The sequence below is a fragment of the Phyllobates terribilis genome, unplaced genomic scaffold, assembly GCF_046119375.1.
Source record: "Phyllobates terribilis strain yellow unplaced genomic scaffold, ASM4611937v1 Scaffold_1__5_contigs__length_1240528914, whole genome shotgun sequence".
NCBI classification, from domain to species: Eukaryota; Metazoa; Chordata; class Amphibia; order Anura; family Dendrobatidae; genus Phyllobates; species Phyllobates terribilis.
In genome coordinates, this window is record NW_027362761.1 from 1158180437 (window position 1) to 1158205945 (window position 25509).

Consider the following 25509-nt stretch of genomic DNA (forward strand, 5'->3'; position numbering starts at 1 on the left):
TGAGCTGGAACGATCTTGCTTGAGCAAGACAGATTTGAGCCGTTTTTAAGAGTGGATAAGTTCAAAAGGCCGGAGGGAGAAGAAAAAGGGGGCTACTAAGTGGAGAAAGAAGCAGATTTCTCTGATAAGTTACATTACAAAGTTTCTTATATTTACTTGTACTTTATTTTAATTTATGCTAAGTTTGTTGAAAATACTGGTCCCACTTAAGTGAGTGCCTATATTAATTACCAATAATGTTTTGGTGGACTGGAGACAGTGCAGGGGAAGTTGCACTCTAAATTCCTCTCTCCTACTGTCAAAACATGCAAAATCTGAGAAGAGCAAGTTGCGAGCGGTATTGTTTTTTTCTGTTTCCCAGCCTTCTAGTATCTACCGTCAGACTGGTGAAGGGCTCCTTCACAAACCGAAAAGCTGTCTCCAATCGACTTCCCTACATCATTAGCGGAAGCCGGCACGGGTCTAAGAAATTAATATGCAGGTCAAGCCGCTGGAACGGAGAAACATTCTGCCAGCAAAGCAGTGTAGGATACCATCAGTGTGCACAGCAGAGCTATGTGCTTGCAATGTGCACACAGTTTGTTTCCTATACACTGTATTAAGCACAATCATAGTTTGGCTTTCTGCACATTGCAAAGTATGACTTGTCTTCCACAGCCTCACCTTTTAGCAGAGTTTGTCTGTTCCGCACCCAGTTTTAAACCTCTGACACAGCTATTTCAGTTAATGACTGTTTTTCAATCTACATATGAAAATGATGATGATTGTCACCTGTTTGGTATAATTGGTTACTCATAGGCCAAACTGTAAGGCACTTACAGATGGCACAGTACACAGTAGTATCAAGCACCAGAATTAGGAAGGCACAGAAATGTGACATAAACCCGAATTATGGATAAATCATAGTTGTGTTTAGGATGGTGAGAGCATGCTCGGAAATATGGCGGTTGTATTATTCCACTAAGAGATTCCTGTGGGAGAATATGCCATGACTTAGAATCATGTGTGTGCCCCATCTTTTACATCTAATACACTCACACCTGAATCACGTGTGCAGTGAGTGTTGTTCATGACACTGACAAAGAAAAAAAGAACTGATCGCGTGACTCGACCATTGTGCAAAAGGGTATTTTATCTAATAGTCTTTCCTACATGCATCTTCTTATTTATTACAGTATCTTTGTTCTTCTGGATAAAGGAGAACACTGAGTCCATAGATTTTATGATGGCATCACGCAGGCTCGTGAGCTCCCGTTTCTTGCGGCCTCATAAGCCGCCATCCTGTGCGCCGTTTCTCTCGACACCACTCCGCACTGGAGCAGCTGCGCCTGGCGCTCCCTGCCCTCCTCCAGTTCCTTCCAATGCTTCTCTTCATAGGAGTCCTGTAAGAAAGAGGATTTCACTGCTAAAGATCCGCAAAAGTAGCAAATGTGTAACACCCAATAAATGTAAAATATTTACCCGCTTCTTCTAGATTCAGCAAATAGACAAGATTTATTGTAGCATAAATAGTTATACAATTTAACAATATACAGTATATACAGTACAGACCAAAAGTTTGGACACACCTTCTCATTTAAAGATTTTTCTGAATTTTCATGATTATGAAAATTGTACATTCACACTGAAGGCATCAAAACTATGAATTAACACATGTGGAATTATATACTTAACAAAAAAGTGTGAAACAACTGAAAATATGTCTTATATTCTAGGTTCTTCAAAGTAGCCACCTTTTGCTTTGATGACTGCTTTGCACACTCTTGGCATTCTCTTGATGAGCTTCAAGAGGTAGTCACCGAAAATGGTTTTCACTTCACAGGTGTGCCCTGTCAGGTTTAATAAGTGGGATTTATTGCCTTATAAATGGGGTTGGGACCATCAGTTGTGTTGTGCAGAAGTCTGGTGGATACACAGCTGATAGTCCTACTGAATAGACTGTTAGGATTTGTATTATGGCAAGAAAAAAGCAGCTAAGTAAAGAAAAACGAGTGGCCATCATTACTTTAAGAAATGAAGGTCGGTCAGTCTGAAAAATTGGGAAAACTTTGAAAGTGTCCCCAAGTGCAGTTGCAAAAACCATCAAGCGCTACAAAGAAACTGGCTCACATGAGGACCGCCCCAGGAAAGGAAGACTAAGAGTCACCTCTGCTTCTGAGGATAAGTTTATCCGAGCCACCAGCCTCAGAAATCGCAGGTTAACAGCAGCTCAGATTAGAGACCAGGTCAATGCCACACAGAGTTCTAGCAGCAGACACATCTCTACAACAACTGTTAAGAGGAGACTTTGTGCAGCAGGCCTTCATGGTAAAATAGCTGCTAGGAAATCACTGCTAAGGACAGGCAACAAGCAGAAGAGACTTGTTTGGGCTAAAAAACACAAGGAATGGACATTAGACCAGTGGAAATCTGTGCTTTGGTCTGATGAGTCCAAATTTGAGATCTTTGGTTCCAACCACCGTGTCTTTGTGCGACGCAGAAAAGGTGAACGGATGGACTCTACATGCCTGGTTCCCACCGTGAAGCATGGAGGAGGAGGTGTGATGGTGTGGGGGTGCTTTGCTGGTGATACTGTTGGGGATTTATTCAAAATTGAAGGCATACTGAACCAGCATGGCTACCACAGCATCTTGCAGCGGCATGCTATTCCATCCGGTTTGCGTTTAGTTGGACCATCATGTATTTTTCAACAGGACAATGACCCCAAACACACCTCCAGGCTGTGTAAGGGCTATTTGACCAAGAAGGAGAGTAATGGGGTGCTACGCCAGATGACCTGGCCTCCACAGTCACCAGACCTGAACCCAATCGAGATGGTTTGCGGTGAGCTGGACCGCAGAGTGAAGGCAAAAGGGCCAACAAGTGCTAAGCATCTCTGGGAACTCCTTCAAGATTGTTGGAAGACCATTTCCGGTGACTACCTCTTGAAGCTCATCAAGAGAATGCCAAGAGTGTGCAAAGCAGTCATCAAAGCAAAAGGTGGCTACTTTGAAGAACCTAGAATATAAGACATATTTTCAGTTGTTTCACACTTTTTTGCTAAGTATATAATTCCACATGTGATAATTCATAGTTTTGATGCCTTCAGTGTGAATGTACAATTTTCATAGTCAAGAAAATACAGAAAAATCTTTAAATGAGAAGGTGTGTCCAAACTTTTGGTCTGTACTGTATATATTTTTATAAATTCTGTACGCTTCCAAATTCCGATTTCAATATCTCTGCTTGCTGTCGAGGTTCATTTATTACAAGTAGAGTCTTCAGCTCTTGAAAACTGTAATTAATGTATTGTTAAGTTTTTAACTTTTGATTATAAAAAAAGAACAAACTTTATTGGCTGAAATTGGAGTACCCCCTTTAGGGCTCAGGTTACTCTTCTGGCCATACGGAGACCACTTCAGCACTGAGATAACAAGATTATGGATTGCTTTTTGTGAGGTGATATTTATTCATCCCTGACCAATGTGTACAGATAATATCCAACGTTTCACCTAATTTGGCCTTTGTCAAGATTATTTGTAATGAGCGGAGGTCGGGGAAACTGGAGTGGTTAGAGCAGATGCGGGACTAGCCGCTCATTACAGATACCCTTGACAAAGGCCAATTCGGCGAAACGTTGGATATTGTCTGTACACATTGGTCGGGGATGAATAAATATCACCTCAAGAAAATCGATCTATGATCTCCTTGTTATATCAGTGCTGAAGTTGTCTCCGTATACCATTGACAGGTATTAACCCCTTAAGCCCCGCGGGTGGTTTGCACGTTAATGACCGGGCCAATTTTTACAATTCTGACCACTGTCACTTTATGAGGTAATTACTCTGGAACGCTTCAACGGACCTCCCTGATTCTGAGATTGTTTTTTCGTGACATATTGTACTTCATGATTGTGGAAAAATTTCTTCGATATCACTTGCGTTTATTTGTGAAAAAAACGGAAATTTGGCAAAAATTTTGAAAATTTTGCGATTTTCAAAATTTGAATTTTTAAGCCCTGAAATCAGAGCGATATGTCACACAAAAGAGTTAATAAATAACATTTCCCACATGTCTACTTTACATCAGCACAATTTTGGAACCAAAATTTTTTTTTGTTAGGGAGCTATAAGGGTTAAAAGTTGACCAGCGATTTCTCATTTTTCCAACAAAATTTATAAAACCATTTTTTTAGGGACCACATCACATTTGAAGTCACTTTGAGAGGTCTTTATGACAGAAAATACCCAAAAGTGACACCATTCTAAAAACTGCACCCCTCAAGGTGCTCAAAACCACATTCAAGAACTTTATTAACCCTTCAGGTGCTTCACAGGAATTTTTTGAATGTGGAAGAAAAAAATGAACATTTAACTTTTTTCACAAAAATGTTATTTTAGACCCAATTTTTTTTATTTTCACAGGGGTAACAAGAAAAAATGGACCCCAAAATTTGTTGTGCAATTTCACCTGGGCACGCAGATACCCAATATTTGGGGAAGAAACACTGTTTGGGCGCACGGCAGGGCTCGGAAGGGAAGGAGCGCCATTTGACTTTTTGATTGTAAAATTTGCTTGAATAATTAGCGGACGCCATGTTGTGTTTGGAGAGCCCCTGTGTGCCCAAACTTTGGAGCTCCCCCACAAGTGACCCCATTTTGGAAACTAGACCCCCCAAGGCACCTTTATAGATGCATAGTGAGCACTTGGAACCCCCAGGTGCTTCACAAATTGATTCGTAAAAATGAAAAAGTGAAAAAAAAACACTTTTTCATTTTTACGAATCAATTTGTGAAGCACCTAGGGGTTCCAAGTGCTCACTATGCATCTAGATAGGTGCCTTGGGGGGTCTAGTTTCCAAAATGGGGTCACTTGTGGGGGAACTCCAATGTTTGGGCACACAGGGACTCTCTAAATGCAACATGGTATCCGCTAACAAATTGAATGGAAAATCGGCTCAAATTGTTAGCGGACACCACATTGCGTTTGGAGAGCCCCTCTGTGCCCAAACTTTGGAGCTCCCCCACAAGTGACCCAATTTTGGAAACTAGACCCCCCAAGGCACCTTTCTAGATGCATAGTGAGCACTTGGAACCCCCAGGTGCTTCACAAATTGATTCGTAAAAATGAAAAAGTGTTTTTTTTTTCACTTTTTCATTTTTACGAATCAATTTGTGAAGCACCTGGGGGTTCCCTGAGAATCTGCCCCCAGAGCTTACTTTAGATGAAAGGAGGAGTTACTAGTGTGAGACATGTAATGACTGACAGTCTGCTCTCAGGATCTACACAGAAACTGTAGTTTTTAGAAGGGAACTTAAAGCTGATCACAAAGTTCTCCCAGTTGGGACACTCAGCATTCAGCTCTAATCTATGTGGAAACCTTGAAGTGAGCATTAACTTTTACTAGAGGACCACCACAGAGGAAATTAAAGTGAAATCAAAGTGAATACAGGCATAACAGAGAGGCAAGCAAATCACTGGACATTCTTGTGAAGGGATGTTCCGGCACATATAGTGCCTCTAGTATAAGAGGAACCGCCCACTCAAAAGACTGGAGGGCAAGTTACAGAGCATGAGAATTGGTATAGTTACTGGACATATTGTGCATCAAAAGCGGTTTCCAATGTATTGGTGGGAATGAGGACAGTAAGGCCAATACTTTTTTACAGGTATTATGTGAAATGACTGGTACAGTGTAAGGTGGTGCCCACATGAAGCTCAGCGGCCCGGTCCCATACCGTCCTCTTACTTTGATGGCATTACGCTGGGGGTGCAGCTTTAAGGCCTCCGCCTGTCTCTCGCGCTCGGTTATTCTCTTTTCCAGTTTCCGCTGCAGTTCGGTGACTCGATCATTGTTTGCTGCGGCAGTTTTTCCAAACTGAGATTTAGACTTTTTCTCTTCCAGCCTGTCAACAAAGATAAATGAAATAAAACACATCCAGCAGATACTTCTAGAAAAAAGAGATGAGAAAGTGTATTTTTCTGCTCCTATTAAAGCAAGGTTGTATTAATGCGGTGCGGGCTCAGAAATAGCCGCACATTGTGGGGGATTCATTGTCACACTGAGCACTGACTTTACCCGGACTCCGCAGCTTTCAGTTAAGGCGGCAGCTGAAGAGGAAAATTACATTCCCCCAGAACAAGCTTCCCCGGCCGCCCAGATCTGTCCGGAAAACAGTCACTCATTTTAGAGACCTCAGAGATCACTTCATGAATCAGGAGCAAATCTCTGCATTCAGGACGACTGGATGGATGGACGGACGGACGGATGGATGGACGGATGGGAGAAATTATAGAGAGTTAAATAGATAGAAATAGAGAGAGAAAGAGAGATACAGGTGCATCTCACTAAATTAGAATATCACCAAAAAGTTAATTTATTTCAGTTCTTCAATCCAAAAATTGAAACTCCTATATTATATAGTCATTACACACAGAGTGATCTATTATATAGAGTCATTACACACAGAAGTATCTATTATATAGAGTCATTACACACAGAGGGATCTATTATATAGAGTCATTACACACAGAGGGATCTATTATATAGAGTCATTACACACAGAGGGATCTATTATATAGAGTCATTACACACAGAGGGATCTATTATATAGAGTCATTACACACAGAGGGATCTATTATATAGAGTCATTACAGACAGAGTGATCTATTATATAGAGTCATTACACACAGAGTGATCTATTATATAGAGTCATTACACACAGAGGGATCTATTATATAGAGTCATTACACACAGAGGGATCTATTATATAGAGTCATTACACACAGAGTGATCTATTATATAGAGTCATTACAGACAGAGTGATCTATTATATAGAGTCATTACACACAGAGTGATCTATTATATAGAGTCATTACACACAGAGGGATCTATTATATAGAGTCATTACACACAGAGGGATCTATTATATAGAGTCATTACACACAGAGGGATCTATTATATAGAGTCATTACACACAGAGTGATCTATTATATAGAGTCATTACACACAGAGGGATCTATTATATAGAGTCATTACACACAGAGGGATCTATTATATAGAGTCATTACACACAGAGGGATCTATTATATAGAGTCATTACACACAGAGTGATCTATTATATAGAGTCATTACAGACAGAGTGATCTATTATATAGAGTCATTACACACAGAGTGATCTATTATATAGAGTCATTACACACAGAGGGATCTATTATATAGAGTCATTACACACAGAGGGATCTATTATATAGAGTCATTACACACAGAGGGATCTATTATATAGAGTCATTACACACAGAGGGATCTATTATATAGAGTCATTACACACAGAGGGATCTATTATATAGAGTCATTACACACAGAGGGATCTATTATATAGAGTCATTACACACAGAGTGATCTATTATATAGAGTCATTACAGACAGAGTGATCTATTATATAGAGTCATTACACACAGAGTGATCTATTATATAGAGTCATTACACACAGAGGGATCTATTATATAGAGTCATTACACACAGAGGGATCTATTATATAGAGTCATTACACACAGAGTGATCTATTATATAGAGTCATTACACACAGAGTGATCTATTATATAGAGTCATTACACACAGAGTGATCTATTATATAGAGTCATTACACACAGAGGGATCTATTATATAGAGTCATTACACACAGAGGGATCTATTATATAGAGTCATTACACACAGAGGGATCTATTCCAAGTGTTTATTTCTGTTAATGTTTATGATTATGATTTACAGCCAATGACACAAAGGTCATTATCTCAGTAAATTAAAATAATTAACAAATAACACCTGCAAAGGCTTCCTAAGCATTTAAAAAGGTCCCTTAGTCTGTTTCAGTAGGCTCCACAATCATGGGGAAGACTGCTGACTTGACAGATGTCCAGAAGGCAGTCACTGACACACTCCACAAGGTCCCAGAGTCTGGAGGAAGAGTGGAGAGGCCACAATCCAAGCTGCTGGAGGTCTAGTGTGAAGTTTCCACAATCAGCGATGGTTTGGGGTGCCATGTCATCTGCTGGTGTAGGTCCACTGTGTTTTATCAAGACCAAAGTCAGCGCCGCCGTCTACCAGGAAATTTTAGAGCACTTCGTGCTTCTCTCTGCCGACAAGCTTTTTGGAGATGGAAATGTCATTCTCCAGCAGGACTTGGCCCCTGTCCACACTGCCAAAAGTACCAATACCTGGTTTACACAACAGTATCACTGTGCTTGATTGGCAGCAAACTCACCTGACCTTAACCCCATAGAGAACCTATTATAGAGAATCTATGGGGTATTGTCAAGAGGAAGATGAGAGACCCCAGACCCTACAATGCAGACGAGCTGAAGGCTGCTATCAAAGCCACCTGGGCTTCCATAACACCTCAGCAGGGCCACAGGCTGATCGCCTCCATGCCACATTGCCGCATTGATGCAGTAATCGATGCAAAAGGAGCCCGACCAAGTATTGAGGCATTTACTGAACAGACATTTCAGATTTTAAAATCATTTTTCAAGCTGTTGTTATAAAGTATTCTAATTTACTGAGATAATGACTTTTGTGTTGTCATTGGCTGTAAGCCATAATCATCAACATTAACAGAAATAAACACTAGAAATAGATCACTCTGCGTGTAATGACTCTATATAATATAGGAGTTTCACTTTTTGTATTGAAGAACTGAAATAAATTAACTTTTTGGTGATATTCTAATTTAGTGAGATGCACCAGTAGATAGAATAGACATAGCTATGAATTAGAAAGAGATAGTTAAATAGATATTACATACAGTGGTGTGAAAAAGTGTTTGCCCCCTTCCTGATTTCTTATTCTTTTGCATATTTGTCACTTCAATGTTTCAGGTCACAAAACAAAATTTCAATATTAGACAAAGATAACACAAGTAAACACAAAATGCAGTTTTTAAATGAAGAGCTTTATTATTAAGGATAAAAGAAATCCAAACCTACAGGGCCCTGTGTGAAGAAGTGATTGCCACCCACATAAACCATAAATTAACTGTGGTTTATCACATCTTTGCGAAGCTGAGCTCAATTTCCCTAGCCACACAGAGGCCTGATTACTGCCACACCTGTTCTCAATCTACAAATCACTTAAATAGGACATGCCTGACAAAGTGAAGTAGACCAAAACATCCTCAAAAGATAGACATCATGCTGCAATCCAAAGAAATTCAGGAACAAATGAGAAATAAAGTAATGGAGATTTATAAAGGTTTGGGACTGCAGCGAACCACAGTGAGAGTCATTATCCACAAATGACGAAAACATGGAACAGTGGTGAACCTTCCCAGGAGTGGCCGGCCGACCAAAATTACCCCAAAAGCGCAGCAACAAATCTTCCAAGAGGTCACAAAAGACCCCACAACAACATCCAAAGAACTGCAAGCCTTACTTGCCTCAGTTAAAGTCAGTGTTCACGACTCCACCATAAGAAAGAGACTGGGCAAAAATGGCATGTATGGGAGAGTTCCTAGACGAAAACTACTGTGAGCAAAAAGAACATAAAGGCTTGTCTCATTTTTGCAAGAAAACATCTTGATGATTGCCAAGACTTTTTGGGAGAATACTCTGTGGACTGACGAGACAAAAGTTGAACTTTTAGGAAGGTGTATGTCCCTTTACATCTGGTGTAGAAGTAATACAGTATTTCAGAAAAGGAACATCATATGAAGAGTAAAATGTGGTGGTGGTAGTGTGATGGTCTGAAGCTGTTTTGCTGCTTCAGGACCTGGAAGACTTGCTGTGGTAAATGGAAACATGAATTCTGCTGTCTACCAAAAACTCCTGAAGGAGAATGTCCGGCCATCTGTTTGTGACCTCAAGCTGAAGCGCACTTGGGTTATGCAGCAGAACAATGATCCAAAACACACCAGCAAGTCCACCTCTGAATGGCTTAAGAAAAGCAAAATTAAGACTTTGTCGTGGCCTAGTCAAATCCTGACCTTAATCAGATTGAGATGCTGTGGCATGACTTTAAAAAATGCTCGGAAACCCTCCAATGTGGCTGAGTTACAACAATTTTGTAAAGATAAGTGGCCAAAATTCCTCCAGAGCATTGTAAAAGACTCATTGCCAGTTATCACAAATGCTTAATTGCCGTTGTTGCTGCCAAGGGTGGCCCAACCAGTTATTAGGTTTAGGGGTAATCACTTTTTCACACAGTACCCTGTATGTTTGGATTTCTTTTTCCCTTAATAATAAAGACCTTCATTGTCTAATATTTAAATTTGCTTTGTGATCTGAAACATTGAAGTGTGACAAACATGCAAAAGAATAAGAAATCAGGAAGGGGGAAAACACTTTTTCACACCACTGTATAATATCATGGCTTAGATCTCTATGAAGGGAAGGGGGGTTGTCCATGCGATTGCAGACTCGTTAGGGGCTGATGAGGCTAATACAGAGATAGGAAATTCCAGGCACATTGACTACAGGAAGACGTCTGGTTTGGGCATGGTGCTGCAGTAATGCCCTGGTGCCAGGGTTGCCAACTGTCTAGAAATTCCAGGGCAGTCCGTAAAAATAGGGCACTTTTATGACATGTTCATAAAAAAAGGTAAGACGTCCATGATTTTTTGGAAACTGAAGAAACCTATACAGATTATGTTGACTGTAATTATCATCACTTTAAAGTTCACAGTGACTGCAGCCGATCTCTTCTGGGCGGCAGACATGTATCACTTATCAACACAATGATTTATTGTGGTTTTCCAATGTGTCCGTAAAAAATATTATCTGTCAGTGATTGTTTCGTAAACTGTCCAGATAAAAGTGGGTGAAATAAATATTGAACAAGTCACCAATTTTCTAAGTAAATATATTTCTAAAGGTGCTATTAACATGAAATGCTCACCAGATGTCGGAAACAACCCATCCAATCCACACATTATGTGTAATAATGAGAAATGACACAGGGAAAAAGTATTAAACACACTTGCTGAAATTGAATTAATACTTCGTACAAAAGCCTTTGTTGGTGATGACAGCTTCAAGACGCTTCCTGTATAGAGAAACTAGTTGCAGGCATTGCTCAGGGGTGATTTTGGCCCATTTTTCCACACAAACACTCTTAAAATCCTGAAGGCCCCGCAGGCTCCTTCTACGAACTCTGAGCTTTAACGTTTATTTCACCCACTCATACAGATACACTCCTTAACAATAAAATTGTAAAACCAAGGTAAAAGGTGTGGAATGATGGAAATCACAGGATGGAGACACGTTACTGATCTGCAAATGATGAATGGAAATAATATTTTCAAATATGAACGCCTCGTCTGCTATCAATGAGGTTATTAATAGTCGTCTAAGGAATATTCTGTAACGCTGAATGCACTTGGGCAAATCATCAAAATCCGCTGCTGGCAGCTCCTGTGCAATTGCCGACCAATGATGTCCCAGATGTGCTCAATGGGAGACAAGTCCGAAAATGTGCAGGCCATGGGAGCATGCATAAGCCACGCAGGCTGCTCCCGGTAACACGAGCAACATGTGGCCTGGAGTTGATGTGTTGAAAAATGGCTTCTGAAACACTATGGAGATGGTAGTACCACTGGCTCCACAATTGATCCATTCTGTACGGCAAGAAAAAATGGACAACACATACTGAGCCTAAGGCAGCACACAGTGTCTACACAAAGCATTAGAAGGCAATTGGATGACATTGGGCTGTGAGCCACATATCCAGCCACAGGGGTCCATTGACCTCACACCACCACTGTCAAAGGCCATCATTCTGCAGAACTAGAGGAAATGGAGGCTGGAATGGAATGATGGGTCTCGCTTTTGATTTGGACACAATGATAGCGGGAGACAGGTCTGGAGACCACCTGATGGAATGTGTATTCATCCTGTGATGGAAAGGAAAGAGTAGGCAGCAACCCCTAAATTATAGTGAAAAAAGAGGGTTTTTCTAGACCGACATCAATACTATGTGACATTTAAGCTCATCAAAACATACTCAACCTTTGTCTACAACTTATGGAGCGCTGCCTACTTTTCTATTTTTTATCAATTGAAAGGTTGATTGTCTGTACCTATCTTTTTCTACTGTTTTTTAGACTAATAGACAGATGATACATACAGCAAGGAAAATAAGTATTTGATACACTGCCAATTATGCAAGTTTTCCCACCTCCAAAGAATGGAGAGGTGTTCAAGCAAGTCAGGGAAAAAGCTGTTTAGAAATACAAGTAGAGGGGAAGATTGATGGTGCAAAATACAGGGATATTCTTGAGCAAAATCTGTTTCAGTCTGTCCGTGATTTGAGACTGGGACGGAGGTTCACCTTCCAACAAGACAACGACCCAAAGCATACTGCTAAAGCAACACTCGAGTGGTTTAAGGGGAAAAGTGTAAATGTTTTGGAGAGGCCTAGTCAAAGCCCAGACCTTAATCCAAATGATTGCTGTTCACCAGAGGAAACCATCTGACTTGAAGGAGCTGGAGCAGTTTTGCCTTGAGGAATGGGCAAAAATCCCAGTGGCCAGATGTAGAAAGCTCATAGAGACTTATCCAAAGCAACATGCAGCTGGCTGTAATTGCTGCAAAAGGAGGCTCTACAAAGCACTGACTTTAGGAGGTTGAATAGTTCTGAAGTCTTCAGTTATTTTGTCCTATTTGTTGTTTGCTTCACAATAAAAAGAAAACCAAATGTTCACAGTTGTAGGCATGTTCTTTACATGAACTGATGCAAACCCTCAAAAAAAGAAGTGAAATTCCAGGTTGTGAGGTAGCAAAACATAAAAATTGCCAAGGGGATGAATACTTTCTCAAGCCACTGTAGATAACCAGAGCAGAGACTTGTGGGGATCCAGAGCAAAGAAATTAAAAGTTGAGAATGGGTTTTTTGTTTGTTTTTATATAATAACATTTCTTGTCTCTCTCCAAACTTTTTTGTAAACCACTTTGGCAACTTTCTAATAGATTACAGTAATGGTATAAATGCCATCTTCATTGCGGGTAATGTGCTGTCAAGAAATGGAACAGGCAGCGAGCTCTGGACCCTGCATCCTTTGTGACCCCCTCCGATATATGAATGCCCCTGACTTTGCACTTTAATGGTTTATGTGGCGCGTGTATGGGGAAAGTCCTAGTTTACGCTGCCGCAGCCTTACTGGAGCACCACAGATCCCTGTTTTTTCCGTCCCGGTGTCGCCGTCGTTTTACCTCTGCACTATGGAGCCTCTTGCAGCTGCGATATGTAAATCTCTACAGCTTGAACGGTATTTATTAGCGCAGCTGTACCGTGTCTGCATGTAAATGAGCTGTCGAGAAAACGAGCTAATTATGCCGCCGCCGCTGCTACATAAATCAGGTAATCGGGTGATTTTTACGGGATATTTTAAAATTAGCTGTTTTTTTTTTTTGTTTTTTTTAAACAGAAAACCTTTCACCATAAGTAACGCACTTAGCAATTTACCACCTGAAGATTTGGGTCACTGCCACCTCCCGGCATGAAAGCGGTAATTACATATCCTTCATTATTGCTCCGTATTAAATAAAACATGAGGAAAAAATCAACAAACATAGAATAATATGGAGCATACATAGGGATCTGTGTGTGTACACTCCTCTATACAGCATATCCAGCCAGATCCCAGTGTGTATAGAATATTGTGTCGTTTCATTATTTTCTGGTTAAGATGGAATGTGAAGGCTGCAGCCAATCAATGGCTAGTGACTGGCTGCAGCGGTCACATGAAGTCCTCCACTGCAAGAGGAGAGCAGGTGCTGGTAGGTGAGTATATGTTTCTCTTAATACCCCTATGGGTCTTTTTTTATTATTACAAAATGTAGGATACATGTAAAGTTTTGATAGTTTTTTACAGAATTTTTTGGGGACATGAAAAATGGCAATTCTGAAGTTTAGAACTTTTATTTTTTGCTTTACAGCATATAACGTAGAGGTTACATAATTCAATATTTTGGTAGATCGGACTCTTGCACAATTGTTAATACCAAATATGTCATAAAATATACTTGTTTTACATTTTTCAAATCTCTATTTTTATAATGGCAAAGGGGGGAAATCAAACTATTACGTTTTTGCTTTTTAAAAAGCTTTTTTTTACTGTCTTTTGTCATTTCTGATTAGGAAGCTTGAATCTGCTGATTTCTATTCCTCCTACTTGGTTTCTGGCATCTTTGGTAGTCGACTACTATGAGGCCCCCTTCACATGTCAGAGTCTTCAGTACGTGTGGTGACAGTTTCCACACGTACTGGAGACACTGACGCACGTAGACCCATTCAAATCAATGGATCTGTGCACATGTCAGTGTGTTTCCACGGACCCTGTGTCCGCGGGCAAAACACGCTGACATGTCTGTTTTTTGCATGCAGCACGGGCAGCAAAACGTTGAGAACACGTGCACACTGATGACACACGGATGACATCTGTGTTTCATCAGTGTGACACGTACCATCGCCTGGGAAAAAGAGGTACAGTTAGCGCCGGGTGGAGGCAAGTCTCATCATTGTCCACTGCGTGCACTGAGATCTGCGTGAGCAGGGGACAATGTTGAGAGTTGTATTCAGCCCCCGCTATCTACATGCAGTGTAAAATGAAGAATAAAATAAAAAACACATTATACTCACCTTAACACCTAATCCCCTGAAGCCATTGTCCCCTGTAAAAAAATAAATAAAAAAACAATATCCCTCACCTGTCCGAAGTGTAAAGAATCCATAGTGTCCCACGACTAATCCATCTGTGCGACATTTGCTCATCAGCATGAGGCGACTGCTCATGCTGAAGAGCAGGGGAGAATGACTCGATGCAGCAAGCGTGGGCCCTTGATCTGCAGTGACCTCACTGAGTTCACCGCAGTTCAGGGGTCCGCTCACTGAATCGAGTCATTTTCCACTGCTCTTCAGCATAAGCAGTCGCCTCAAGCCACCGCACATGCTGATGAAGAAATGTCGCACAGATGGATTACGGCGTGGGACACTAAGGATTCTTTACACTTCAGAGAGGTGAGGGATATTTTTTTTTATTTTTGTTTGTTTTACAGGGGACAATGGCTTCAGTGCATTAGGTGTTAAGGTGAGTATAATGTGTTTTTTATTTTATTTTTCATTTTACACTGGATGTAGAAAGTGGGGGCTGAATACAACTTTCAACATTGTCCCCTGCTAATGCTGATTTCAGCACAAGCAGGGGATAATGATGAGACTGGCCTCCAGCACTCGGGAACAGTGTGAACAGTACCGCTGTTTCCCAGGCGCCAGTAAGTGTGATACTGATGCAGCACACGAGCTGCACACAGTTACCACACAGGTACACGGATATCTCCGGTATTGGTTTTTCCAGTATCGGTAATATCAGGACGTGTGAAGGAGGCCTGAGAGCATGCTGTTCTTTTCATGGTTCAGAGACATAGGTAAGTAAGTCTAGACCTGCAAGGTGTAAAACCGTGTCACTTAATTCCCAGGTTGGGAATTAAGGGCCTTCCCCCTTTTTTGATGGTCAGCACTTGGACTTGTCAGTTTTGTGTCTGTGTCTTGGTATCTAATGATAAAAGGAGGAAGATGTTCAGAAGTTACCGGCTGAGTAGGATTAATTTGGGCATCCATTTGTTAGATGAGGTTCAATGTGGATAAATGTAAAGTTATGCACGTGGGTACTAATAGTATGCAGACATCATATGTTCTATGGGGGGTAAAACTAGGTGAGTCACTTGTAGAGAAGGATCTGGGTATACTTGTAAATGACAGACTAAATAACAGCGCGATGTCAATCAGCGGCTTCTGAAGCCAGCAGGGTATTGTCATGTAGTAAAAGAGGCAGGGATGTAATATTTCCACTTCACAAAGAGCTAATACGACCTCATCTGGAATACGCAGTTCAGTTCTGGGTACCAGCTCAAAGAAAGGAAAACCTGCAGCTAGAAAAGGTACAAAGAAGAGCCACAAAACTGATAAGGGGCATGGAGGATCTTAGTTATTAGGAAAGATCTATTTAGTCTTCAGAAGAGACGTCTACGGGAAACATTGTACAAATGCATAAATGGCTCGTACAAAAGATGGTCAAAAGCTTTTTCATGTAAAATCCCTCAAAAGTTAATGGGACGCTCCCTCCGTCTGAAGTAAGGAAGGTTCAATCTCCAGAGGACACAAGGCTTCTATTCCATGAGAACTATTCATCTCTAGAACAGCCGATATCAGGAGCCGGTCACAGCAAGAACCTTTAGGGTATGTGCACACGATGCAGAAATGAAGCAGAAAATTTCTGCATCATTTCTGCATCTCCCTGGCAGAAAAAACGCATGCAGATTGTGCATGCGTTTTTCCTGCAGAATACATGCGGATCCACATGCAGATTCACATGCGTTTCCGCATGCAGATTGACAAGCGCTTTCCAGGCGATTTTAGCATCACCTGGAAAGTGCTTGATAACTAGGTCACACTATATAAATCCATGCAAACAGCATGGATTTATACAGTGTGAACCGAGAGAGTGTATATACTTACCTCTGATGGCCCGCGCTGTCCTGCTCACTCCGTTCTCCCGGCTGCCGGCAACTTTGAATTGAAAGACCTGCCGACGTCAGCGTCACGTGACCCGTCACATGACTCTGACGTCACCGCAGGTCCTACAAGTCACTGCAAGTGCCGGGAACCAAGCGGGAGCGCTGCGCGGGCCGACAGAAGGTAAGAATACATTTATTTTTTATTTTATTCTTCTTTTTACAGCTTTTTTAATGGTACCTGGGTGTGGATGAGACTCTCCTCTCCTCTACACCCGGGTACCATCCGCACATTAGAACGCACCAATTACGCAAGTACAAATGCTGTCTTGCGGAATTGGCGCGTTCTAATGCAAGTCAATGGCGGCGAAATCGCCGCGTTTCCGCAAAATTAATTGACATGCTGCGGATTTTTGACCGCAGCGTTAACGCTGCGGAAAAATCCGCATCATGGGCACAGCACATGCGGATTTCCATTGGGGAACATTGCTGCCCTTCTACCATGCGTTTTTCATGCGTTTCCGCGGCGTTTACGCAACTGCAAAAACGCCGCGGAAACGCATGAAATACGCATCGTGTGAACACAGCCTTATGGTTTAAAAAAAAAGCTTAGATGCTTTTATAGAAGAAAATCACATACAGTGGAAACCAGAAGTTTACATACACGATATAAAAAGACACATATTTATTTATTTTACTCACTTATATAGCGCCATTAACTCCACGGCACTTCACAGACAATATCGGCACTGTCCCCATTGGGGGCTCACAATCTAAATTATGGTCAGTCCAGAATTCTTTAAAGGCTTAGTCCATGTAAACTTTTGACTTTGCAGTAAGTAATAGAAATGCCTTTAAACATTTTCGCTCTCTCATTCTGGCATTTGTCAAATATTAAAAGTTATGGTAATCCTAATTGACCTAAAACGGGAAAGGTTTATTCTGATTTCAAGTCAACTGTAAATGCTTACATACATGTGTAAAGCTCTTGATCAACACTCGGGATCAGACTGGGTCATGCATTATGGTTGTATCTATAGCCCTTTACCTTTATTCTTTCCCTTGCTTCGGTTGAACTTGATGGACATCTGTCTTTCTACTGGACTAACTAAGTAATTATGAAGGGAGGTGTCGATTAACAGGTGTGATCCTTATAAAGGATAGATGCTATTGTGTAGTATCTACCAGAATGGAGAGAATAGAGTTAGGCGCGGGAAACGAGGAGCATTGGAGCTTTAGATAAGGTTTTTATTAGTGCCAAGGCAGTTCGGCGCCGGACCCATGCCTTTCTCAAGGTCAAAAAAACATCTACAGAATGGGAGGAATAGAACTAAGCAACAGTACGTGTAAAAAAGACTTGAGTATACTAATAGATCACAGACTGCACATGAGTCAACAGTATGATGCAGCAGCAACAAAAGCAAACACAGTTCTGGGATGTATTAAGAGATGCCTAGAGTCTAGCTCAAGAAGTAATTAACCCCCTCTAGTCCTCCTTGGTCAGACCCCATCTGGAATACTGTGACCAGTTCTGGGCACCACATTTTAAAAAAGACATCGAAAAACTGGACAAGACAAGAACTGGACAGTTCAGACAATAGCTACCAGGATGGTGACCCGTCTGCAAACTATGTCCTACGAGGAACGGTTAAAGGATCTAGGAATGTTTAGCTTGCAAAAAAGAAGGCTAAGAGGAGACTTAATAGCTTTCTACAAATATCGGACGATACATCACAGTGTAGAGGGATCATCCTTATTCTCATTTGTATATGGAAATACAAGAAGCAATGGAATGAAACTGAAAGGGAGAAGATACAGATTAGATATTAGAAAAAACTTTTTGACAGTGGGGGTGATCAATGAGTAAAACTGGCTTCTATGAGAGGTGGTGAGTTCTCCTTAAATGGAGGTCTTCAAACAGAGGCTGGATGGACAACTGTCTGAGATGGTTTAGTGAATCCTGCATTGAGCAGGGGGTTGGACAACTCTAACATTCCATGATTCTATAAGTGACTGTTTAGGATCAAGCTCCAAACCTGATTTCCACATGCCCAGTGTCTCAAAAAGTAGCATTTATCGCAGAAATCACAATGATGGACACCGCACTGACCTGAGGAGAGCGGCTTTGCCTTGGGCAGCTCTGTGGAGAGAGATCTGCTCCAAAGTGTCCATTAGATGCTGCTGTTTTGTCTGCTTTTCCTCAAGGATCTGGTCTCTCTTTTCTTCCTCAGCTTTTCTCTGAGCTTCTTTTAGTAAAGCCAGACGTTCCCAGAGCTCCACTACTGACATCTCACAGTTCAGTCCATGCCCCGCGGTCTGAAGAGCAGAGTAACCCACAGAGCAATATCTTAGTGTCCATGAACAGCCAGATCCTTATGTGTGAGCCATGCAAACAATATAAAAATCTCACAATTGTGATTGGTTGGCAAGATTTTTTGCTACTCGAGGCAAACCCTAATCCTGTGAATAATACCCTTAAGAAGTCCTATCGGCATACCACACATCCAGGATTACAGTGCACTCACCTGTGTTAGATCCACAAACTTTTGTCTAATGATTGGCACTGACTCCATGGCTCGTATCTCACGGATCAGCTCAAATTTCTTCCTCAGCTCCTCCTGTGCCTCCTCTAAGGCCTGGCGTAACAGCTCCCGGCTCTCCTCCGCTACTTCTTGTACTAGAGAGGGATAAAACCAGGTCGTAGTAGCAGATAGTGGTCCCCAAGAAGGCGACATGACAAAAGAATAGCGTAGCGTTAACGTTTCATTGACGGCTATCCTTCCCGACTCTGCTATGCAAGAGCACGATCAGACCGTGGAATGTGTTCTCAATGGCTGGCTTTGCTCTTTTGTATATAAGCGCCTGCAGTTTATTGCTGTATGTATCTGAACACTCCCATTAAGGCAGAAGTTCTTGCTGATTCTCCTGAGCACCCAGCTCCTGGCACACATACCACGGACACCTCATGGAGGGAGACGTCTTCGGTAAAGGTAACACCTCTGGGTAGACTTTCTTTTACTTTACTGTCTAAAGCGAGACTGAAGTTATGACCCAATTCTTCTATTATCACATACCTATTTGCTGCTTGTATTTCTGGAGCTTCAATCTTGCCTGTTTAGTGTTTTTGTGTCCCTCAGACACTTGCTCCACCAGGTCCCTCATCTCCTTCTCTTCTTGCAGACGTTTCTCGGTGTATTCCCGCATCAGCTTCGCCGTCTAAAGACCAAACAACCAGATGATTATAAAAATTGCAAAGTGACGATAATCTTATGATGCATAAGCCTGGAGCTCCTCCGTCTACGTCTGCAGGCTTCACTTGAGAGTAAAGGTCCCCATACACATTAGATGGGTGTTGCTCTCAGAACTTCCTCGGCCAAGTGCTCCTGTGCTTTCTATGCCAGACTCCTCGAGTGGTGTCCCATCTCCACGCAGGACAAAAGGGTCGGCCACTGGGATCCAATATTCCAATCTTCAATCTAATATTCCTTTAGGTGGGACATCTTCGCGGTGTGCAGGGTGACAGGTGAGACATGTGGCGGAGAGGTGAGATGGACAACGACCGTTTCGCAACCTTCTGGTTCTTCTACAGGTCCAAGGTCCCGTAGAAGCACCAGAAGGTTGCGAAACGGCCTTAGTCCATCTCACCTCTCCCCTGTCTCCCCTATCACCTTGCACACCGCGACGATGTCCCACCTAAAGGAATAATGGACTATTAGATTGAAGATTCGCTGAGTGCTGCCTTTCTTTGCTCTTCATTGGAATTCATTTGCACTTGGCTTGTTGCACCACCAAAAGAATCTAAGAGCCCCTTCACACATGGTAATTTCTGCGGATTGCACATGGTGTGGTGCCGAAATAGTTCTCTAACCCAGAACAATATTCCAATCTTTTCCTTCCCCGACATCTTCCATCAAGGGAGAGTCAGGAAGTTTTCACACACATTAGGGCTCGTTTACACGTCCGATTTTCTCGTACGAGTGCTGGGAATATTTTTCATGGATAGCACTTGTACCCATGGTATTCTATGGGGCTGTGTACATGTCTGACTTTTTCCTCGGACCTAGAGGTCCACAAAAAATTATCTGAGACATGTCAGATTTTGATCAAAATCGGCAATGCAAGTCTACACGTCCATGAAAAACAACAGACCGTACTCGGGTGACATCCAAGTGCGATCCGAATTACAGGGATTGTCAGAAAGGAGTAGGTGAAAAAGTTTTTCTTTTTTCTCTCCACGTATGAAAAAAATGATGACACTTGGATCAAACTCTGATCAGAGTAATTGGTCCGTTTTTCTCCTACGTGGAAAATAGTGACGTCTGAATGAGGCCTTAGACTGTCAGCCGATCCTGATAATATCGCTGGGTTCAGCGAACGTTAGTCTAATGTGTATGGGGCCTTAATCACAAGACAGGTAAGGGGATGATTCCCCTCTTTCTATTAAAAAAAACATGCTCAGCAGACTTAAGTACTGTATATGTTTGTGCCGGGCTATTGAGATATTTGTCTGACGAAAGAATGTTGGGCGACGGCTGTCCGATAAGAGAGTCATTCCCATCTTCATAAATTGAGTATTGCTCTTGTAAAAACAAGCGATTCTGCAATTTATTGCTTAAAATTTGCAGCCGTTCTTGAGACATTAAAATGTTTCTTTTGTTTAGCGCTCGTTGCCTTGGAGACCGACCACCGCTGAAGTCTAGCTTGTAAGCACTGCAACTGAAGCCGGCCGGGATTAGGAGGTAACAGCGCTCTCCAGCGATCCCGGCCAGCTTCAAAGCAGCGCTCTCCAGCGATCCTGACCAGCTTCAAAGCAGAAATCTCCAGCGATCCCGGCCAGCTTCAAAGTAGCGCTTACAAGTCTGATAGATAAGAGCTTGTATGTACTGCACATGTTCTCTTGTCTAGCAGCGGTGGTCGGTCTCCAAGGCGATGAGCTGAAAACAAAAGTGTTGATATCTCAAAAGCGGTTGAAGATTTTAACAAGTGGTGAATTGTAAACTTGCTTGTATTTACAAGCTCTTTCTGAGAATATAGCCATTTATGAGGATGGTAATAACCCTTTAACAAAGCCCCTGACAGAGACAGTCTACAGATTAATAGCTGGAGTTTTGTAAGGAGACAGAATTTATGATTTCACTTTATCGCCAGTGACAAAATAAGGTTTCATTTTTCTGTTACCCCTATATTCACATATGCCCCCCGACATCTTCCTTTATTGTTGCGGTAAACCCCTAATGGATTAACAATTGAGACCGGCGGGTTGCGATCGCCTGGGTTTTATTCATTTCTCGCTGTCACACTTGAAGTGAGGCTGTTTGTCTAGGAAATTAGAATAAGGATTAATGTCGGGTGGATAAAGGCAACAGATACAGATAAGTGAATCCTTCCTGCTTGGATGGTTCGGAGTAATTCGAGTCTGCGTGGCGGCGCTGCCAATGCCTCAGCGCTGACAGTAGCTTTACAAATCTGCCCGCTTCCACCTCTCACCTCCTCTTTCTTCATTAGGACCTTTTTCTTGTTCTCCTGGATGAGGTTCTGCCGCGCCAGCACAGCTTCCTCACGGCTCAGTTTTCCTTCCAGACGCCGGCACTCTATATTGGCTAGTTGCCTTTCCAGGTCCTTTGCCAACATTTGCCGCTGCCATTCTAGAAACTCACTCGGATCCCGGGCGCCATCAATCAGCTTCTCTATTCTGGAAAGTGTAACGCAAATTAACAGAAACTGTTGGGAATATGCAACGACAAAGGCAGCGGCTGTGTCAGGAGTTGCCAAACTAGGCAGCTGCCTAAGGCTCCCTATCCACTAAGGGGTCTGCGGAGCACAGAACCAACCAGAGGCAAACTGTACCTAACATTTGCCACCTTCTTCTACCTTAGATCGCCAGAGAATTTAGCTTAGATCACCAGGGTTTTATTTTTTAGAAAGCGGTCATGTGTGGACATTAGGAATAACATTATTTCTGGCCACTATATGACTTATATCAGCAGATATCCCCTCTGTAGGCTCTAGTAACTAGACGTCTCAGCAGTTTCATTTTGTGTCTTTCTCCCTCCAGCTTCTTTCCTCTCCATAGACTTCTATTAGCAGCAGTAATAGTTTAATCCCTCACTGGAGACAGATCTGTAGACAGATTTGAGCAGTTTATGAGAGTGAATGATTATTACAGGGAAAGAAGAAGTGACTGATGAGTGGGGAAATATACATATTTTCTAATAAAACATATTACAAAGGTTCTTATATTACTTTGTGCTGTTGATTTACCAAAAAAATAAAAAAGTAACTACTGTAGACAGATGTGTTGAAAGATTTGAGCAGTTTATAAGCGTGAATGATCATTGCAGGGAGAGATGAAATGACTGATACATGGGAAATATTAATTTTTTTCTAATAAGACATCTTACAAAGTTTCTAATATTTGCTTCTACTGTTCATTTATGATAAAAAAAAATAAACGAGGAATTACTAAAGAAAGAGTTGTAGATAGATCTGAGCAGTTTATGACCTTGAATGATCAGTGCAGGAAAAAAGTGGCTGATTAATGGGGAAATATACATGTTTTCTAATAAAACATATTACAAAGTTTCTTATGTTCACTCGTACTGTTAATTTATGATACAAAAAATAGAAAAGTAGCTACCATAGACAGATCTGTTGACAGATTAGAGCTGTTTATGACAGTGAATGGTAATTGCAGGGAGACACTAAATGACTTACAGTATAAGTGGGAAATATACTTTAGTTTTCTATTAAGACATATTACAAAGTTTTTAATATTCACTTCTACTGTTGATTTATGATAAACAATAAAAAATAGCTATTGAAGACAGAGCTGTAGACAGATTTGAGCAGTTTATGAGCTTGATCATGTACATGTACTATGATTGATCAGTACAGGGAAAAACCGTGGCTGATTAGTGGGGAAAGAAATATTTTTCTGTAATAAGACATATTACAATGCTTTTTTTCTAAACTTTTTCTTCATTTATCAGATCTGAACATGAAGATGGCCAGATAAAATATCCAATGTCGCTCAGTACTGTAAAACCGAATGTCCATCACAATTTAGTTTCATGTCAATTATTAGGTCTTAAACTCCTGAGCTCCCCCTGCTGGAGGTTTCTAGTAGGCATATTGAAATTGTCTTCAATCTATGGAAGATAAGCAATCTTAAAGGGGTTGTCTCAACATCTCTAATGGGTAAAATTGCAAAGTGCATATAAAAACATGATTAAAAATCCTAATAGTGGAATTTTTTAAGAGTATTATGTATAAAGGGTGGCTGGTCTCCTAAGCAAGGAGTGCGGTGCTTACAACCCTTTTCTATAGAGTATGCAAGCGCTGCTCTGAAGCTCGCCAGATCACATGATCGGGCCAGTTTCAGTGCCCCTGCGATCCTTTGATGCTGCAAAGACAAAGCTGCCTGTGTATAGTTCAGGCCAGCCCAAAATGTCAATCAATCAGAAGCACACAGCCACAAACAGCCAGGGGAGAGGTTTGCTCTTGTTAGACAACCCCTTTAAGATCAACTGGGTTTCTTTGGCTTCTCCATACAAAAAATTGTTCTTAAAGAGAAACCGTCATCTTAATTTTTATTTAATAAATCAATAGTACACATGAAAATAAGCAACTTTTATTTCTTATCAGAGAAATCTGCTTCTTTCTTCTCCTGGATTGATCTTTTATTCTCAAATTTATGGGTCAAGTTTGTAAAATCTGTATTGAGACAGACTTTCCCATTACTGAGATTGGAGGTGACAGTTGGTGCATTTAAATTATATGGAGGAAGGAGGAGCTAGAGGAACACAGACATTCCGCTGCAAGTTCTCCGGAAAGGACAGTTACACTTCTCCATAGAACTTTATGAGCACCAACTATCATCACCTATCTCAGTAATGGGAATAAGAAAACCTCATAAACCCTAGTGACAAGTGATCTGCTCCTGTTACGATACTGGCTTAGTACTGCTGGAAACCAATAGAAATAATCCGTAGATAGGCAAGAACAATCTAGGTAAGAATGTTCAGGAGCTTGGAGACTGGAAACTAGGCTAACAGCTAGACACAATACTCAAGCACTTAGTAAAAGGCAATTGCAGAACACAACAGCAGCCTCCAGTGGTAAGGAGTGGGATTGCAGAAAAATTATTAAGGTGAACAATAGCAGCCAGTAGTGGTCAAACTGTAGAAGGACAACTGGAATTCTGACAGCTCCACAGACAGCCTCAGGGGTGGTTGTCTTTTGGTGGAAATCATAGGTTTTGTTACAGTGACTATGATTGCTGGATGATGGTGTGATGTGCCGGTTCAAATGCTAATGAAAATAACTACTAAAAAGAATATTCAGGTCCATGTTCCAATCTATAGGGGGCAGTGATGTGTTTTTATACACTGACAAGCAAAAGGGTAACAATGTTTTGACCTTTTGACTTTCAGGCTCCATATCTCTCCATCCACTACTGCTTCAAACATGAGACTGCCATCATTTTATAGACAACCATCTTGGCAATCTCATATATAAATGTGACTTGCATATATTTAGCATATGATTAGTTATACAGATTCTTGTCATGTCGCTGCATTGTTACTGTTTTGCTCCTAAAAGTCTAAAATTTTAATTTTTCATATTTTTTAAATCCACCTTTGGCTTTCAGCACTGCCTGAATGAATTCTTCTGGGCATGTTCTCTATCAGGTTCCAGCATGTCTCCACCAACATCTGATCTCAGCTCTCTTCTACACGTTCCCATAGTTGGTGCATGCTGTTGGACTCACTCGGGTATGTATACAGCTTTTTCTTCTACTCTACACACAAGTGATAGATTCATTTGAGATCTGGGGACTGTGGGGACAATCCAGCTCCTCGACGTCATTGTCATTGAACCATTTCTTGGCCAATCTTGATGTCTGCTTTGGGTCATTGTCCTGCTGGAACACTATGTCATCCTTTTTATACCCATAGTACTTGAATGTACGAAGTAACTCGTCTTGCAGGATACTCACATATAGCTCAGCATTGAGACCACCATCGA

The 25509-nt window shown here is 41.4% G+C and overlaps 1 protein-coding gene across 4 annotated transcripts in view; it reads right to left on the bottom strand.

Moving 5' to 3' along the window:
- Window positions 1-1111: 1111 nt before the first annotated feature.
- Window positions 1112-25509, bottom strand: part of LOC141162585 (cilia- and flagella-associated protein 99-like) — an 83469-nt gene continuing 59071 nt past the window's right edge. For 2 of the 4 annotated variants that reach the window (XM_073648836.1, XM_073648846.1), the window contains exons 12-17: window positions 21970-22174; window positions 19557-19698; window positions 19008-19159; window positions 18593-18798; window positions 5729-5885; window positions 1112-1382 (exon numbers count right to left, since the gene is read on the bottom strand). In XM_073648836.1, the coding sequence (XP_073504937.1) occupies window positions 1221-1382; window positions 5729-5885; window positions 18593-18798; window positions 19008-19159; window positions 19557-19698; window positions 21970-22174 (1024 nt within the window). In that variant the 3' untranslated portion in view covers window positions 1112-1220. Of the gene's footprint in view, window positions 1383-3219; window positions 3275-5728; window positions 5886-18592; window positions 18799-19007; window positions 19160-19556; window positions 19699-21969; window positions 22175-25509 lie in introns of those variants that run through there. The other 2 variants (XM_073648854.1, XM_073648862.1) reach the window with 2 other exon arrangements.